This window comes from Gopherus flavomarginatus, chromosome 2, assembly GCF_025201925.1.
Source record: "Gopherus flavomarginatus isolate rGopFla2 chromosome 2, rGopFla2.mat.asm, whole genome shotgun sequence".
In the NCBI taxonomy this organism is placed as follows: Eukaryota; Metazoa; Chordata; order Testudines; family Testudinidae; genus Gopherus; species Gopherus flavomarginatus.
In genome coordinates this window covers 222,692,276-222,710,391 of record NC_066618.1, presented here as the reverse complement: position 1 = coordinate 222,710,391, position 18,116 = coordinate 222,692,276, and the positions used below count along the sequence as shown (strand labels likewise).

At 40.6% G+C, this 18,116-nt stretch overlaps 1 protein-coding gene across 3 annotated transcripts in view; it reads left to right on the top strand.

The window, feature by feature from the left end:
* Nucleotides 1-18,116, top strand: part of GAREM1 (GRB2 associated regulator of MAPK1 subtype 1) — a 130,416-nt gene that overhangs the window by 79,893 nt on the left and 32,407 nt on the right. For 2 of the 3 annotated variants that reach the window (XM_050941951.1, XM_050941950.1), the window contains exon 3: nt 12,230-12,360. In XM_050941951.1, coding sequence (XP_050797908.1) covers nt 12,230-12,360 — 131 coding nt within the window. Of the gene's footprint in view, nt 1-12,229; nt 12,361-14,814; nt 14,902-18,116 lie in introns of those variants that run through there. The other variant, XM_050941952.1, reaches the window with a different exon arrangement.

Genomic DNA, 18,116 nt, shown 5'->3' with positions numbered 1-18,116 from the left:
TTTAACTGTCTCTAGCGTAAACCAACAAATCCTTTTTATTTTCAGAAGCACAAAAATCTCTTCTTTTCCATTTACTTTCTATACCATCTCTCTTCTCTAGTATAGGAGCTGTTCGTTGTTATTTAGTCAACCAAAGTGATAGAAGTTAGAACAGGTCTAACACAACTAAATATTGTAGTTAATGAACTGCAAAACTCTCATTGACTTCATTAGGATAACGATTTGGCCCCTAGAGTGAATAATCTGCATTCTAAATTCAAGTCTTCAATCTAAAGGCAACATTTCATTTAAGTCAAGAGGAGTTTTGCTGTTGACCTCAGCTGGACAGGAATTTGTCCTTTGATGCTGCTTAGTGTATATCAGAAGTCTGTATATCAGACTTAGCACCTACTTACCGGTTGCACTGAATAAGCTCAGTTAGGATTCTCACTTAGCTTATTCAGTGCAACCAGTAAGTAGGTGCTAAGTTTGATTCACTTTTACATCTACATTCGTTGAAATTTTAAATAAGCCTTCATCAGACAATTGATAATATCCTATCAATACTATGTTTACCACTACAAAGCTTCTATTCCCCTTCTTCAGTGAACATAGACTCTGTAAATAGTAAATCTATGAGCAAATAAAATGACATTTAGCACATTTTGAAATATTCTGCTCCTAGCAAAAAATAAAGCTTTAACTTTAGTGCTCATGCAACATGCCAACTTGACAGCACTAGAACTCCACCGTTGCATTTATGGTGGTGGTGCAGGGGAGGAGAGGGGTGTAGCAGTCCAGACTTCCCTATGGTGACCCTCTAATAATCGTATTGTGAAAAGATAACTTCTAGAGGTGAGGGATAATGGATATCTATGCCCATTCAGTCCTTTGGAATAATTTGCAGCTTCAGATGTGAACCAGTAGTAAGGTTGCCAGGTGTCTGTGTTTTGACCAGAACGCCCAGTCCAAAAGGGACCCTGGTGGCTCTGGTCAGCACTGCTGACCGGGCCAGTAAAAGTTGTTATATGATATATGATTTATTATTATTATTATTTATTATGATAAAATCGTGAAAAAATCGCATTTGCACCTCAACCCTAAACTATAATAGGCTGCTATTCTAATCCTGGGTGTCTCAGTCAGTCTGCCTGAAACTGTGGTGGTTTTGTGTAATTGACAAATGTCCACCAAGAAGTTGGTTGAGATTATCAAAACTAACTTTTTCTTGTGACTGAATTAAATTTTAGACAGCCCCCAGCTCTTTTTAGTTTTTTGAACTGTCCCCTGAAACCATTGTATACTGCTTATAGTTGGTCACAGGATGAACAATTAGGAATAGGTCTGAAGGCAGATTACAGCTGATTCAGTAGTGTGTGCACTACCTTTTTTTGCTGCTGAGCTGTTTTAATTTAATATCCCACACAGAAATATGCAGCAGAAAATCAGCTATTGGAGAACAAATACTGAAAATAATCTCAGCTTGGTTATGGTTTGGAAAACACCCATGTAAAAACATCTTTTTGGTCTTTGTTCTCCGTTTGATATAACTTCTGTATCAAATTTGCTCTGTTTTCTAATCCAAATTAGATTTTGTCTCAGTGCTCGCACTGCAGGCTCAACCCCAATGCTAGCAATCAAACTTTTTTTTTCCTCAGTAAAACAGCACCAGCAGGAAGGGGTTTGGATTCTGAACTTGCTGTTGCAGCAGCCTAGATGCACAAGGCATAATTGCTCTTGTTTATAAATATTCTAGAACTGTCAGCTCTCTGGGGCAGACAGTAGTAGTAACTTGCATCAGTCAGTAGATTAAGCAGTTTATTGACACTTAGTTCCATCTTTTTACCAAGGCACTTCTCTAATTGTAACTACATTTATAAGCAGCTGCATTCTTCCCACTCCAAGGACTCATATTTTGGTGGGTTTTAAGCTTTGAATCAGGGAGCTAGTTAGTATGCTAACAGAAATAGTATCCAGGTTCATTAGGTAAATTCTGAAATTTTAAAAGCATTGTCATCTTTCCCTTTGCCTCCCTGCCACTCTCATCTCAGCCTTTCATGTGCTGTCCAATATATTTTGACAGAGGTTCGAGCCAAATGAGGAACATATTGGCAATGCCTCCTCCAAAATCCCCCCTCCCTCCCAGTGGCAGGACACAGATTGCAGGGAGCCTCCCCAGGATCCCTAATACTAGTGGAGTGGATCTGGTGACCACAAGCCACTGGTGATCTCTCCTCTCTTTAGTATTGCCAGAGACTGAGGAGGCCTCCAGCAAGTCTCTCTTCTTTCGTGTCCCTTCTCCATAGGAAAAAAGCTGGTGCATGAGCCGCCCAAGTGTAGCTTCTTTATCTTTGCTGTTATCCGATTTCGAACCTTGTTTGGTGTGAGCTTCTAGGGTACTTCTCTTGCATTTTCTTTAACATGTCCCTCTCCTTGTGTGATGCTACAGTGTGGTGGATTTTACTATCATCCTGTAGGTTCCACTATTAATGTGGGTATGTATTTGTAAACTTGCTGCTCAACAGTTTGACACGGGCTATGGCTAATCAAGAAAGTCAGATATTACAACAGATTCACTTAATGGCTGCCCATTGTTACAACATGTGAACTGATACTTAGGAAACTGAGAACTGCTTATGTAATGTTCTTAATACCCTTCGGCAACACACAAGAAACATGAAATGGTGGTGTTAATTATAAATGAGGTTGTTAATATCTAGGAAGATGAGTTAAACTTAAAGTTGTTGTACATTGAAAAGTTGCAAAAGCATAGGCCTACACTGGCGCTTTACAGCGCTGCAACTTTCTCGCTCAGGGGTATGAAAAAAACACCCCCCTGAGCGCTGCAAGATACAGCACTGTAAAGCGCCAGTGTAAACAGTGCCGCAGCGCTGGGAGCGCGGCTCCCAGCACTGCAAGCTAAACCCCATGAGGATGTGGAGTATGTGCAGCGCTGAGAGAGCTCTCTCCCAGCGCTGGCGCTGCGACCACAGTTGCACTTCAAAGTGCTGCCGCGGCAGCGCTTTGAAGTTTCAAGTGTAGCCATACCCATAGTTACGTCTCGCGGGATGTGAAAAATCCATGTGTCTGAGAGAGATAGTTAAGCCAACCTAACTGCCAGTGTAGACAGCACTAGGTCAATGGAACAGTTTTTCCATCAACCTAGCTTCTGCCCTTAGGGGAGGTGGATTACTGACAGTGACAGGAGAACTCCCCCACCCCATTGCTGTGGTATGTGTCTACACTGAAGTGTGATAGCTATGCAGCAACATTTTAAACATAGACATGCCCGTAGTTAATATTTAATGCCCTTGCCGTATACTGTGGTTAGTCATGTGGTTTCTGTAAATCATATATATAATTTATTTATTGTGATAACCTAGTAGTTGTGACTCTAACCTATAAAACAAAGGGTGAAGATATTTGTTTTGGTTTGCCATTTTAAATCATCTGTAACTTAATACACCTACATATTCAGTGTCTTGGGTTAAATCTAGGTGAAATGTGATTAAAGTGCCATTGGCACTCTTGTACTGATTGGTGTTATGGTGCCAGTATCTACATGTTTAGAATAATAGAGTCTGCTACATCTTTTCTATCTAGCCCCCTTTTCTTTGCCAATGCTTAATTATAGATTGTGATTAAAAGTCCAGAGCAATGCAGGTAGTCTTTGATTGTATTGCCATGTGGAAGACCCTGTTTTGATTCCCTTTCCTGATCTCTTCAACACTATAATGTAAAGGTGTTGTCCTAGCAGTGTGCCAACCATTCACTATGACATCTCCAACTGAATGATGATGCATCTCTCAGTCTTTTTTTTCTTGGCTGAATGGATGACAGCAAAGCAGGACTCCTATCAGTGATATAACGCAGAAATAAATTGTGATGATTGAAACCCCCAAAACTTTAATAATCCTTCCAAGAAGTAAAACTATTCCTATTCCTTTCTGCCAGCCACTTCCCTTCCATTGTGCATAGGGTACTATGCAATCAATTATTATGTTATTGAATGTGCTATTGTGCCTTGCCCTGTTTTGTTTTACAGTACCATAAATTCAGCTCAAGTGCGCATCACAGGTTCTAATTACAATTTTATGTTTACTTAAACATGCTTTTTTTTTCCCAGTTAATTTTCATTCTGTTCCCAAAATTGCTAAAAGTGTGCATGTGTTTTTCTATGTGCATGTTGGGGGGATTCTTTAAAAATGAATGTGATGAACACATATATAACAATGCAATATTTTACTGGTTTGCAGAGCTGTTGAGGATTTAATAATGTTTGTACAGTCCATACAAAATGTGCCCCATAAATGCACCTGGAATTCCTTCCTTTACTGTGTCTACTATATTTTCACTCTCTCCTTCTAAAGACAGATTCCAAGAAGTCTCTTGTTTCAAAATGACTGTAACTCCTAGTGCCCTCTAATCTTTCTGCAAAAAACTGTAAACCAATGAATAAATGACTGAAAAAATACACTCAAAATTTCAGTAAACTGAAAAAAGAGAAGCAAACAAGAGAGCAGACATGTAGTTTCCCGTTTATTGTTACTACTGCTGCATGTCCCCCAAATACTTCCTTTGCAGGCTGATTGTCTAGATTGTAAACTTTTGGAGGCAGGTATCAAACTTATTCATAAAGTACCTAGCATGCTACTGGAACTATTCAAATTACACCTGCATCAGGACTTATGATTGTTGGGGAGTTTCCCCTAAAAAAGATGCTTTGGGTATATGTAATTGCAGAAGATTATCACCTTAATACTTCATAAAATGAAATACAATACTTGAGCATAATTGTACATAATTCTACAAAAGGAAGATAAATTACCTGCATGTCAGTATGGGTTATGATTATATCCAGGTTATTTTAATACAGTATTTTGTCTGGCTTCCAATTTCCCCCTCAACTCTCTGCTATGTCTGTGGTGTAAGATAGCTCCACTCTATGAACTAGCTGACAGAGTGAAGATTGATCAAAATAAGCTGAGACTTCCCTGGGTGAGACAAATCTACCTCCATGTCAAACAATGGGGTTACTCTCCTGTCCTTGTGTGCACATGCAACACTAATGGGAGTTATGTGCACATGTCAACAGAAGCATGTACAATATCCCCATCCATAAGAGAAGCAGAAGTTATGAGGTGGCTTTTCAAATTGAAATATTGCATCTATTGCACTGCTAATAATCTGTTCTTCCTTCTCTACCTCCTCCTCCTCTTTCCCAAGCCACTTCAGTTTGAAATTCATTATTTTGGTCATTCACATCTTTCTTACTCCTTTGACTCTGTCTTTTAAAATCTCTGCTCAATTCTAGTTAAAGTCATTCTGCTCAAAAAGAAAAGCAAAAGTGTTCCCAGAGTCCACTGGCACTTGAGTTCTTATGGGGAATGTTGGCAAAATCAACAGTCTTTCCCAAAATGGTGGAATTTTGTCAAACAGATAAAGAGTCTAAACATTGTAGGCCATGACTGTGGTTCTGGAAAATGCTGAGTATGTTGTCAACGCTCATCATAGTGTGAAATATAAACCTCTGCTTCTCACTCTTGCTATCCCAATGTATTGTCTATTAGTTCCTGAACAGCACTGTGTCCTGCAGATGGAATAACTCACTTGGAGATTTTACTAAATAATCAAAACTTCTGAAAGGCAATACAACTTTTTCTTTAGAGAAGGGTTTGACAAGTAACACATCTGAACAGATGTTTCTGCAGCCTCCACCCTTTCTGTATGGTGGCACAAAAACACTTTACACAGAATGGTCTGTTACAGAATTTCTGTACTGATTTAACAAATTGATTTCACATCTCCTTTTGTGTTTGTGTTAACTCTTACATTGTCTCTGGGAATATGTATTTAATCAATTTTTGTATTCGAACAGGGATTTTAAAAAGTAAAGTACAGTAAAACAGTAATTATATAGTAAGTGGAAAGAATTATTACAGTAAAAAGCAAAATCAGTAGTCTCATTGCACCTTGTTCTTCTGTTCTGGGTTTTGTTAGGGACTGTTTAAGAGGGACTGGACTGGACTTTTTTCTACAAGAAATGGATCCCATAATTTTTAGAGGAAAATGCTGATCTTCTATGTCAATTATTGCTTTCATCTTTGTAGCTGGAGATCTACAGATTATCCAAATACTAGCAGATCTGGCACTTTCCAAGGGAAGAGCTGTCTGCTCTAGGCTTTATTTTTCCCCTTGTTTCATGTTTCCATGCTCATCTTTTTGATCTCTGTTGCATTTACCATTTTCATTGCAAGTGCCTTTGCATGAAAATAATCTCATTTCTCCATCTATTTAGGTGGTATCCTAAAAGTGCAATACTGCCTTAATACACTGTCTTTCTTTCCCTGCATCAGAGACCATGTTCTGGTTGTATTGGTGTGTACTGGTTTCATTGCATTGGTTAACAAGAAAAACCCTTTATTAGGCTTTTACAATTTGATTGTGCTAATATAAAATGTCCCATGATATGAGAGTTGCATGTGCACGCCTCTGAAAGCATTTTATTTTTCATTCCTGACAATACTTCATTATCAAATACCTAAATAAAATGAAGATAAGTCATGTTGTGATTGTGGTTCAAGCTTCTGTTAATTTTATAAAGTTTTCTGGTTAAATTGACCTTCTCTCAACAGTAGTAGTGTTTTACTACACTCTGCATGCAGTATTGTTTGATTGTTAGTTTTAAAACAAAACGAAAGTCTTGTCTTTAGGAGATGAATAACTTACAGGTACATTTGTTCCAAAATGCCCAGAGTATGTATTCATTTTGTGTGTCTGTGTTTAGAAGAACATCATTAAGGTTGCAAAGTCAAACACTCCCAAGAAATTCCAGAATTCATGTTGCCTGCACAAGCATAATTCTGCCCCCTTGTGCATATGTGTTTAATAGTCTTTAGTTACACGAACACACACTACTTCCCCCACAGGCCCTTGCCTTATTCAATGCACAGTATACAATGCTCGCTTAATGAGCAGCTATTCAATATTTTGTTTTCTCCTTGTTCAGCATGCGGCCTCGGGCTTTACTGCATGCAGTTCAAACTCTGCTCTGAAGACAGAATTATTAATTTCCTCATGGACTTTTCTGCGGTTCTCATCACTATATTATCCGAGTGCTTCATAAACATTAATTTATCTTCACACAGCCCCTGTGAGATGAGTGGGTATTATTGTTCCCATTTTACAACAGGAAGCTGAGGAACAGAGAGATTAAGATCAAAAGCAGCTATTTATTTAGCGGAAGCTAACCCCGCCCAGGGAGCCCCCTCTCCCATCTGTGGCAGCTAACCCCACCTGGGGAGACCCCTGCCACAGCAGCTAACCCCACCTGGGCAGCCTGCCCCAGCTCACCTCAATTCCGCCTCCTCGGCGCTGCTCTAATTCTCCTCCCTTCCCAGGCTTGTGACGCCAATTGAAGGAGAGTTAGAGCGGGGGCTGTGTGTTCAGCGGAGGAGGCACAGTGGAGGTGATCTGGGACGGGGAGCGGTTCCCCTGTGCGCCCCTCCCCCCCCCCCCCCCGCCGTTTCTGCAGGCGGGCCACCTAGTTTGCCTAAGTGGTTGCACCAGCCCTGCCCATTTGGGACAGGTAGGACCTGATGATTTTGTGGTTTGTTTGTTTTTTTTTTTTTTTCAGCGTATGTAGCATTATACAGCACTTGGTATGTTCAAAGCACAGCTCCCACTGACTTGATTTGCAGCCAGGAGTGCTCAGCATTACTGCAAATCAGACTCTCGGTCTCAAGTGGGGCACACAGAAAAGGAGAAACCAAACTTTGCACAGGTTACTCACCATCACATAGGAACTTTGTGCCAGAGGCAGGGATAGAATCCAATTCTCTAGAGCAGCATTCAAGTGCCTTAATTCTGAAAAGTTGGTCCAATAAGAGATATTACCTCACTCACTTTTTCTCTCTAACTCTGAGACCTCATTCACTATACACCTTCCAACTTCTGCAACATATGAACCAGGGGTCCCACAGAAAAGTATCCCTCACTACAAAAGACTGATTGATCCCCAGAACTAGTTCATTCTATACACTAGAATGGCAAGGGTCTTGTGGGAAAAAATGTAGCAGTGCAAGGGAGCTCAAGAAGTCACCTAGTCCAGTCCCCTACATGGAGGCAGGACAAGTATACCTAGTAGAGCTGTTGGTTAATTCACAGAATTAACTCAAAAAATGAATCACAATGAAAAAATTAATCGCCGTTTTAATTGCACTGTTTCAATACCAGTTGAAATTTATTAAATATTTTTGAATGTTTTTCTACATTTTCAAATATATTGATTTCAATTACAACGTAGAATACCAAGGGTATAGTGCTCACTTTATTATTTTTTATTACAAAATAAATAGTATTTTTCAGTTCACCTCATACAAGTACCATAGTGAAATCTCTTTATTGCGAAAGCGCAACTTACAAATGTCAATTTCTTTTTTGTTACATAACTGCACTCAAAAACAAAACAGTGTAAAATTTTAGAGCCTACGGGTATGTCTATACTACCCTCTGATGCAGCAGGTAGTAATCGATCTATTGAGGATCGATTATCGTGTCTCATCTAGACGCGATAAATTAATTCGCAAATTGACGCCCGTACTCCACCTCGGCAGGAGGAGTAAGCAGTGTGTATGGGGGAGCCGCGGCAGTCAACTCACTGCTGTGAGGACAGCCAGGTAAGTTGAACTAAGATACTTTGACTTCATAACTGAAGGTGTGTATCTTAGATCGATTTCCCCCCCGCCCCCCAGTGTAGACCAGCCCTACAAGTCCACTTAGTCCTACTTCTTGTTCAGCCAATTGCTAAGAGAAACAAGTTTGTTTACATTTATAGATGATAATGCTGCCCGCTTCTTATTTGCAGTGTCACCTGAAAGTGAGAACAGTCGTTCACATGGCACTTTTGTAGCCAGCATTGCAGGGTGTTTATATGCCAGATATGCTAAACATTCATATGCCTCTTCCTTCTTCAGCCACCTTCCTGAGGACATGCTTCCATGCTGATGATATTCGTTAATTAAATCTGTGACTGAACTCCTTGGGGAGAGAATTGCTCTGTTTTACCTGTATTCTGCCATATATTTCATATTATAGTAGTTTCAGATGATGACCCAGCACATGTTGTTCATTTTAAGAACACTTTCACTGCAAATCTGACAAAACGCAAAGATACCAATGTGAGATTTCTAAGGCTAGATACAGCACTCGACTCAAGGTTTAGGAATCTGCAGTGCCTTCCAAAATCTGAGAGGGATGAGGTGTGGAGCAAGCTCTCAGAAGTCTTAAAAGAGCAACACTTTGATGTGAAAACTACAGAACCCGAACTACCAAAAAAGAAAGTCAGCCTTCTGCTGGTGGCATCTGACTCAGATGATGAAAAGAACGTGCATTGGTCTTGGTCTGCACTGCTTTGGATCATTCTCCAGAGGAACTCGTCATCAGCATGGACACACGTCCTCTGGAATGGTGGTTTAAGAATGAAGGAACATATGAATCTTTTGCACATCTGGCATGTAAATATCTTGTGACCAGCTACAACAATGCCATGCAAATGCCTGTTCTCACTTTCAGGTGATATTGTAAACAAGAAGTGGGCAGCATTATCTCCTGCAAATGTAAATAAGCTTGTTTGTCTGAGCATTTGACTGACTGAGAAGTAGGACTGAGTGGACTGTAGGCTCTAAAGTTTTACGTTTGTTTGTTTGTTTGTTTGTTTTTAAATGCAGGGAGGTTTTTTGTACATATGTCTACATTTGTGAGTTGCACTCTTATGAAAAAGAGATTGCATTACAGTACTTGTATTAGGTGAATTGAAAAATAATCTTTTGATTTTTACAGTGTAAATATTTGTAATCAAACATACTATAAAGTGAGCACTGTACACTTTGTATTCTGTGTTGTAATTGAAATAATTATATTTGAAAAAGTAGAAAACATCAAAAAATATTTAAATAAATTGTATTCTATTAACAGTGCGATTAATTGAGATTAACTTTTTTTAATCCCTTGACAGCCCTAATACCTAGTATGCAAAAAGAGCATATGATCATGTAATTAAAGACCTATTGTAGTGCATATGTGTAAGGAGCTGAATTAAGGTTGCTCAGGCAAGGGAAGCATTGAGAACACAGGAGTGACAGTCGCTCAACTTTTAGTTTCAGTCCCTGGATCCAGACCTGGCCTGGCCCACAGCGGCCTAAAGCTGCAGTTGTAGGTAAAATCTTGCTCAGTCCTTTGCAGCCCTGGGCTGGAGCATGCTCAGTGAGGAGAGTCTCTGTTAAGCTCTAGCAAGTCTCTACTGATCATGTGGGAACTGTGACTCTTCAAAGGCTTATATCTTGGCCCTGCTCCAAAATAATGGGTGGGGGAGGGCTTGAGTTTCTCAAATAAAAGGTTGCCAGAATTTTTTAGCATAGGCAAAACAACTTATTTGTCCCTTTCCTCATTCTTGAAAACAGCTGGACTGTTTTGGTTGAAATTTTCCCAACAACCATTATGGAAAATTTCAGCCCAAATGGTTAAAGTTTGGCAAAGCTTTATAAGCAACTGAAAACAGGGTATTATTGTGGGAAATGTCAGGGAACTTTAAGAGGCAATGCTACTAACCCTGCCTATCATACTTTAAAACTACCATGGAATCTGTACAAGAAGGGCAAACTCCTACCTTATGAGTTCACCCGAAGTCCACCCCTTAAACACTGCTGTTCTACTCTGATTAGAAGATTAGACTCCATTTGTCAGTAGGGGCTTGTAGTCAGATGGGACACTTGGAGTGGATCCTCCTGGTTATAAAAGAGAGGGGGGCTGCTGTCAGGGCTCCTGGACTGTGAGATTTGCTTCCCCCGCCCCACTTGGTTCAAAGCAGTCAAAATTTGGGGAGCTTCTGCCATGCCCCAAAAGATGTCTGCCTAATAAGGTTTCTGAAGAGGGCAGAAGGTATGTTCCCTAGATGAAGGGGCAGGAGACATGTTTTTAGGTGGTTTGCCGGCTGAGTTCCTGTTGAATTGATGATAATTTTGATGCTTCGGCGATCAAATTGTATTTGTTAATGGTGTGTTAGGGTGCCTGGAGCCTTGGATAGGTACCTTTTTAGCTATTTAAAATCTAAACAAATTAAACCACCAGTTTTTCTGTCTGGAGTCATTACTTGCAACACATTTCATTGTACTGTGTTGTTGATGGAGAATATCCTGTAGGATACTAATATCTGTATTTTTCAAAACTGGGGGGGATCACTCCACTGATTAAATGAATCTCACCAATATACTAAGCATGTATGTAGTGTCTATCCCAGCTTTAGCTACTGCTCTTTAGAACAAAAGTTTACTTTCAAATTGTATGTTCATATTGCATAAAAAGAAATGTGGTAAATGAGGTGACTATTCAGGATCGTATAAACATTCCTTCTAAAATCCTGAATGTGACCACAGTATTAGGGTCTGGGCAGAGATTTGTCTTCTGAGACATTTAGAAAAGTAATAAAATTAAAATGTCTGTTGTGGTGTGGGATTAAGTTAGCAGGGAACACTTATTTCCAACATTTCATAATTTATTTACTTTAGAAGGGGAATACGTTATCTTCCACAGAGTTTGAAATAGAGGTGTGTGTGTGTGTGTGTGTGTGTGCGCGCGCGCGTGTGTGCGCATGTGTGTGTTTAAAGGTACACGTTTTTAATGATGGATTAAATGGAGCTAGCTCTAACAAGTAATTTGAAAAATTGTTTCTGATTGTAAACTGTCATGTGGAAAGCATTCAGCCAGTACACTACTGTTACCAAAATATGGTGTAAGGAAATTTGGTTTAAATTTAACCCCTTTACTTCAGTCTAATGACACTTTTAAAAATTTCAGCACTATTTTTGGTTTCTTTGTGGCACAAGGTTTTTTTGTGTTTTCTATAAATCAAGGTATTCTAAGAGATTTCTACACAGACGCTGTAAGGTATAAGTGTACACAGGTAGAAGCACTAGTAGTTACTTGCCAGTTCTAGAGAGCATCTGATAAGATACCTTTTTAATTTGACTTCACCTCCCACACATTCTTGTAATTCTGGGTTAGTGAAACTTGGTCGCTTTTCATTTGAAAGCTTATGAAGACTCTTTTGCAATCTCTTCTGTTGTTGCTTAACTATTAATAATCAGACAAAACTGACCAAGCATCATAGTGAAGGAGTGAGCAAGCAGTTGCCACAGTGACAGCTGTCCAATGTAAATATCTTACCACTCTTCTGTTTATCATCTGTTTTCAGGGCAGTTTAAGCTGCTGGAACAAGACCGAGATATTAAGGAGCCAGTGCAGTATTTTAACAGTGTGGAGGAGGTGGCTAAAGCATTTCCTGAACGAGTTTACGTCATGGAGGAAATAACATTCAACGTTAAGGTAGCCCCTGAATAAATATTTGTCTCCATCTAAATGATTAACTGGTACAATCTTTATATACATGGCAAATGAGCAACTGTGTTATGTGGTTAAAAGTGACTTTAAGACAGATGAGTCCTTAGTCATATATTCGTAGGCAGTGATCTTCAGTATAATTTTTTTGTAGTATTAAAACGGTGTGTTCTTCAAGGGCCCTTTTGATCCTACAGCCCAGCAGCGAAGCACCCCCAATAATCCATCTAGCTAACTCAAGTGCTGTTGCCAGATTCTAGACAAAGTGTCTTTTGTTTCACCCCCCAAAAGGAGTCTGGATTTTACTCCCTGCTAAGCAACAGCTGCTCCACTCGGTCTCCAGAAAGCCTCATTTCCAGACAGTGTGTAGGGTACTGTGATGGAGTTACTTGTCTCTAATCAGATGGCAGACTACTGCAGTTAAATAGCATTGTATATAAAGCAAAACAACAAAAAGACCCACTTGCTTTTCTTGTGTACATCTTGAGTCTGTGAGAGGATCAGAGATTCACAGTGGGATAGGGTTTCCTGTGGCCACACGAGCACTCAGACTGAAACTGCATTAAATAGGACAGTGTCTGAATCTATCCACACGCATTCTCACCTGTAGTTTCAGTAGGATACAGTGCAAGCCAGTTCAGTGCCCAACACGGGTCACAGCAGTCTCAAGGCTGATGTAATTTGTGCCAGTTGGAACACCGACGAGGGTTGTTACATAATTCCTTGGAGCTGGAGCACGTAGGAGCTAACCATACCTCTTTCACTGGTGTGGGAGCGAGCTGGTTATGCTGGCTTTACACCGCCAGCGAGTCCTCTGCCCAAGAGGAATTCCTAGCTAGCTCCTTCATCTCTCTTGCGCTGCTGCAGCAGAGGACCAGAGTTTCGCCCGTAGTTCCTACACACGTGAAGCATGATGTTTGAAAGGGTGTTATATAAATGTGAAATATGATTTAACTCATGCATTCATTTTGTCACTACATCTTTCAAAACAGCATATTGTTTTCATATAGACTCTCTTGATTAACCTGAATGTGTATAACTGGGCCCTTGATGACTTAACACTGATGTGAAATTACAGAGCAATTCTGCATTCGAAGGACAAAGCTATACATACATAAGATTAAATACATTCTTATAGTGGGACTCATAGCTCTGTGCAACACTGTACAAATGTACTGGCATTATTTAACTGATCAATGGAAAAATTAAAATGCAGTCACTGAAATGCACAGCTATGATTTTATAGGGTGAGGAGTATACAGCTATAAGCTTGTTAAATGTAAAATGTTCCCACATAAGCTGGATAGAATTTTTAAAAAATACTTTGCCAATTCAGTATACCTAAAGTTAAATGCAGCATGCTGTTTTGATATCAATACTGTATTCAGAAAATTGCTCTATACAGTAATATGCTTCAGTTTAAAAAAATTCTGTGTTTAATAGTGGGTTAAACAGGTGCCTTAGCCTTTTTTCCCCCTGAAACTGTTTCAAATTATTGATATCTGTCCAGACCAGGGGTGGCCAACCTGAGCCTGAGAAGGAGCCAGCATTTACCCATGTACATTGTCAAAGAGCCACAGTAATACGTCAGCAGCCCCCCAGTAGCTCCCCCACCACGCTGCTCCCAGTGCCTCCCACCCACCGGCAGCCCTGCCAGTCATTGCCTCTCCCTCCCCGCACCTCCTGATCAGCTGTTTCCTGGTGTGCAGGAGACTCGGGGGTGGGGGGGGAGGAGTGAGGGCACAGCAGGCTCAGGGGAGGGCATGGGAAGGGATGGAGTGGGGGCAGGGCCCATGGCAGAGCCAGGGGTTGAGCAGCAAACACACACCGGCACATTGGAAAGTTGGTGCCTGTTGCTCCAGCCCTGGAGTCGCTGCCTACAAAAGGCGCCACATATTAACTTCTCAAGAGCCGCATGTGGCTCCAGAGCCACAGGTTGGCCACCCCTGGTCCAGACCAAACCTGTTTACGTCCAAAAATAAAAACAAAAGTGAAGTAATGTAACAGGATTGGCTAACAGTTTAAGTGCTAACTTTTTATAAGACTGTAACAAAATAAATATTGTACAATATAAATGCCATATGTGTAAGAGCCTATGAAATTGACATAAGCACTGGAGACGACTAAAGTTTATCATGTCTATATACAGTGAATCATTCCAGTTTTATATGTTGTAAAATAATACAGCATTATTCAGTATTCAAATACAAGAAGGAAAGAAAAAGGCTAATGTAACATAGTTGTTGCATCCAAGTGTATGCAGCATTGACATGGAAGCTCACGAGAAGTTCTTGGAATCTGCACTAAGGGTTCTTCAACTTAAGAGTTGTGATTTCTTCTCCCTCCACCACTCTTCCCATAGGCAGGGTTCTGGCTAGATCCCAGCTGGATGGAAGGGGGGTGCTGGCATGGGAGAAGGTTGAGAATCACTGATCTATCCAGTAGAGACCTCTGCCTAGGAAATCTTGTAACCAAAGGTGTGGTGTCAGTATTCTGATAACAGAAAACACTTAAATCAAGAATTAGAAGGTGAGCCTATTTGTTGTTGTTGTTGTTTGTTGTTAATATGACTTATATTAAAAGGAAACCCAAATGCTGTACTAGGCTTGATAGGCAAGCCAGGAGAATCTCCTGCCACTGTGACAGGGTTTTGTAAAATATCTGCCCAGTTACTATAGTTCCATGCACATACATCATGTTAGTATTGTTGCATGCACAGCAAAGCAATTTTACTTCAGTCCTATTCTATCAATTAACATCGTAGTGCAATAAAATATAGGCAGTATTATAAAAATCAATTTTCTTTTACTCTTAAACTTCTTCTCTCACGGGGCAGTGCAGAGTTTGCTTCCTGTTTTGAATCCCTCTCCGTCCACTCCTTTGTTGTGTTTCATACCCGTTTGCTTTTCCTGCCACAGTTTGTTCTCCAAACTTGCACTCCTAGCTTTCCCTCACCTTTATTATGTTTCCAGGTGCAAAAAATAGAGGTCTGGTGGTTAGGATTTCTCACTAACAGGTAACTTTCAAAGGAAAAACTCCTGTCTTCTCTGATGCACCAGGGTAACAGCTATATTGCTCCCCATCCCTGCACATTGAACCGGCCATAAATATGCACCTGCTGCGCCTGTTATGGCTGGTCCAGTGTGATCCTTGCTTCTCCATCTAAATGCCTGTGGTGGGGCAGGATTTACAGTCAGCACTGTAAAGAGGAGAAAACCTGGCTTTTGATGTAGCTATGGATGTTGTGAATTTGAATCTTGCTTTTTGTGGGATAAAAGGTTATTTTATTTTACTATGCTTTGTGGGGAAAATGACTCCTTTTTCCTTAATAACTGACATCTAGGTGCAGGGGGAATCTTTTCGCTTCTTCCCCTTATATCTGTGGCAGGCAGACATGGCGCAAAATCTGCTGGGTCATCTGTGAGATAGAAGAGGCAGTGCACGTGGCTGGAATACAGTTCTGTGTAACAGTAGGCAGAAATGGGAATTGAAGATTTATTATAGAATTATTAACAATTTATGAGTCCTATATCAACATTAAGTTTACCTAATGGGTAAAGAGCCCATAGGTCTGCGCTCTGTATGTGTGTGTGAGAGAGAGAGAGAGAAAATTTAGAATATTCTGGATATAGACTTTCTTAGATTCATATTTAATCTACACTGAAATGAGAACTGGAAAATTTTAAAGAGATTAAGATTTTGTGGTTTACATATGTAGTTTCTACAAGTACCTGTCCTTTGCTGAAATGCTATTTGGTAACCTCTTCGGTGTAATACTTGGTAAATCACCACAGAGATCTTTGTTTATATAGCACCATTACACTAGTGAAGATGGCTTTTCTTGATTCTCCACAGGTGGAGGGAAAGCACTAGAGAAAAGCAGAGCTGCATCAGGGAATAGCTTTTTCTACGCTAATAGCAATAGGTTGTCAAGGATAGGTAGTTGGATGTTGCAGGAAGAGAGTCCATATAAGTAACTAGGTAGCTGGTCAGATTGATTAGAACAAAAGAATAACCCCCCTCTCACATCGTATTGGACATGTAACTTGGTAAAGCTTCCATAAAGAAAGGCAATGTTGTCCTGGTGGATAGAGTATAGGCCTGGGAGCTGAGAATTCCTGAGTTCCAAAGACTGCCACTGACTCTTTGTCCAGGATCACTTTTTTCCAAAATGTGTTAACACAAGGGTTGCTGCTTACCTGCGTCCAAGAGAGAGTCTGAGAATTATTGTTTGTAGAGCATTTAAAAGATGCACATGTGCTATAATTCCTAAGTAATTTTTGCTTTCTTACTGAAGAAATCATTTGGCTGGTGGGAACCTTTTTGGTCTCTGAAAAGTAATGTGTTTAAGTAAGCCTCTTGTCATAGTGGTTTACTGTGCTAGTCCCTACAGCTGTGGTTCACAAACTTTTCCAGTCGCACCCCCCCACACACACCATTAACAGAATCTGTTTGTCCCCTCCCCCCCTTACTGCACAGCCAAGGCTTCCTCAGCAGAGGAGCTTGGGCTGAAGGTGAAGCTGGCGGTGGAACTGGGGATTGGGGAGGAGCTGGGTCTAGAGGCAGAACTGATCTGGGGGTGGAGAGAGGATAAGGGCTGGGGCTGGGGCTGGAGGGAAGCTGAGGTTGGGGGCGGAGTGGGACTGATGGTGGATCTGGCCTGGAGGTGGAGCTGGGCCTGGAGGCTGAACAGGGGTGGGGGCAGAGCGGGGCTGGAAGTGTGGCATTCCCTCCCCAACCCCCAGTGAGGGCTGGCCTGGACCCTGCCACATGCTGCCCTGAATGTTCCTCTATGCCCTCTAGGGGAACACGCCCCACAGTTTGGGGACCACTGCCCTACAGAGTGCATTTTTTCTCAGAAATAAAAACAAGAGCTTTTATTTGCTTGAGAAATGATCAGTTTTCTAAGCCTTAAAAATGTTATGCAACTGAATGAATAAATTGCTGATTTACTGGCAGAGTTGCATTGCAGCTTGTCAGTCCTAATAAGCTTGTCTTTTGTTTCAAAAAAAAAAAAAATCTCTTTAGATGCCTGTAACCAATGTGGTATTTTAAAATGCCGCAGTAGTGATTGCTAGAATCAGTCCATCTTCAGTTTTAAATTTAAATTGTAGCCCAGGTCCCCTCATTGTTACCTGGCCTAATACAGTACTAAGATTGTGCTTTATATTGAACCTTTCAGTTTATAGGCAGTATTGAGATACTGCCTTAACTCCTGGAACCAAGGAAAGCCTGCTTCAGGTGATGGAAATAAACACATGCATACTATTGACATGAATGGCGCTGCTCATCAAATTTAGGAGCCTTTCAGTCTCTGATCATGTAGGCAACTGCTTACTCTTCCAGTTTATCCATCCCTCTTAAGAACATTGTGTTTTTATGTAGCCTAACACTCCTTAGACAAATAAAAACAGAACTGTTTATTTTTTAACTTTTTTTTGCTATCTGCGAATAACTAACTTGGGTTTGTAAAGTAGTTTAAATACTCAAAAGTATTGTTGCAGAGGTGACTATAAAGCTTTGTAGTTAAAGGATTTTTAGTTAGCACTGATGCTAAGCCACCTTTACTGTAGAAGCAGCAAAGAGTCCTGTGGCACTTTATAGACGTATTGGAGCATGAGCTTTCATGGGTGAATACCCACTTCGTCGGATGCATGCACCCACGAAAGTTCATGCTCCAATATGTCTGTTAGTCTATAAGGTGCCACAGGACTCTTTGCTGCTTTTACAGATCCAGACTAATA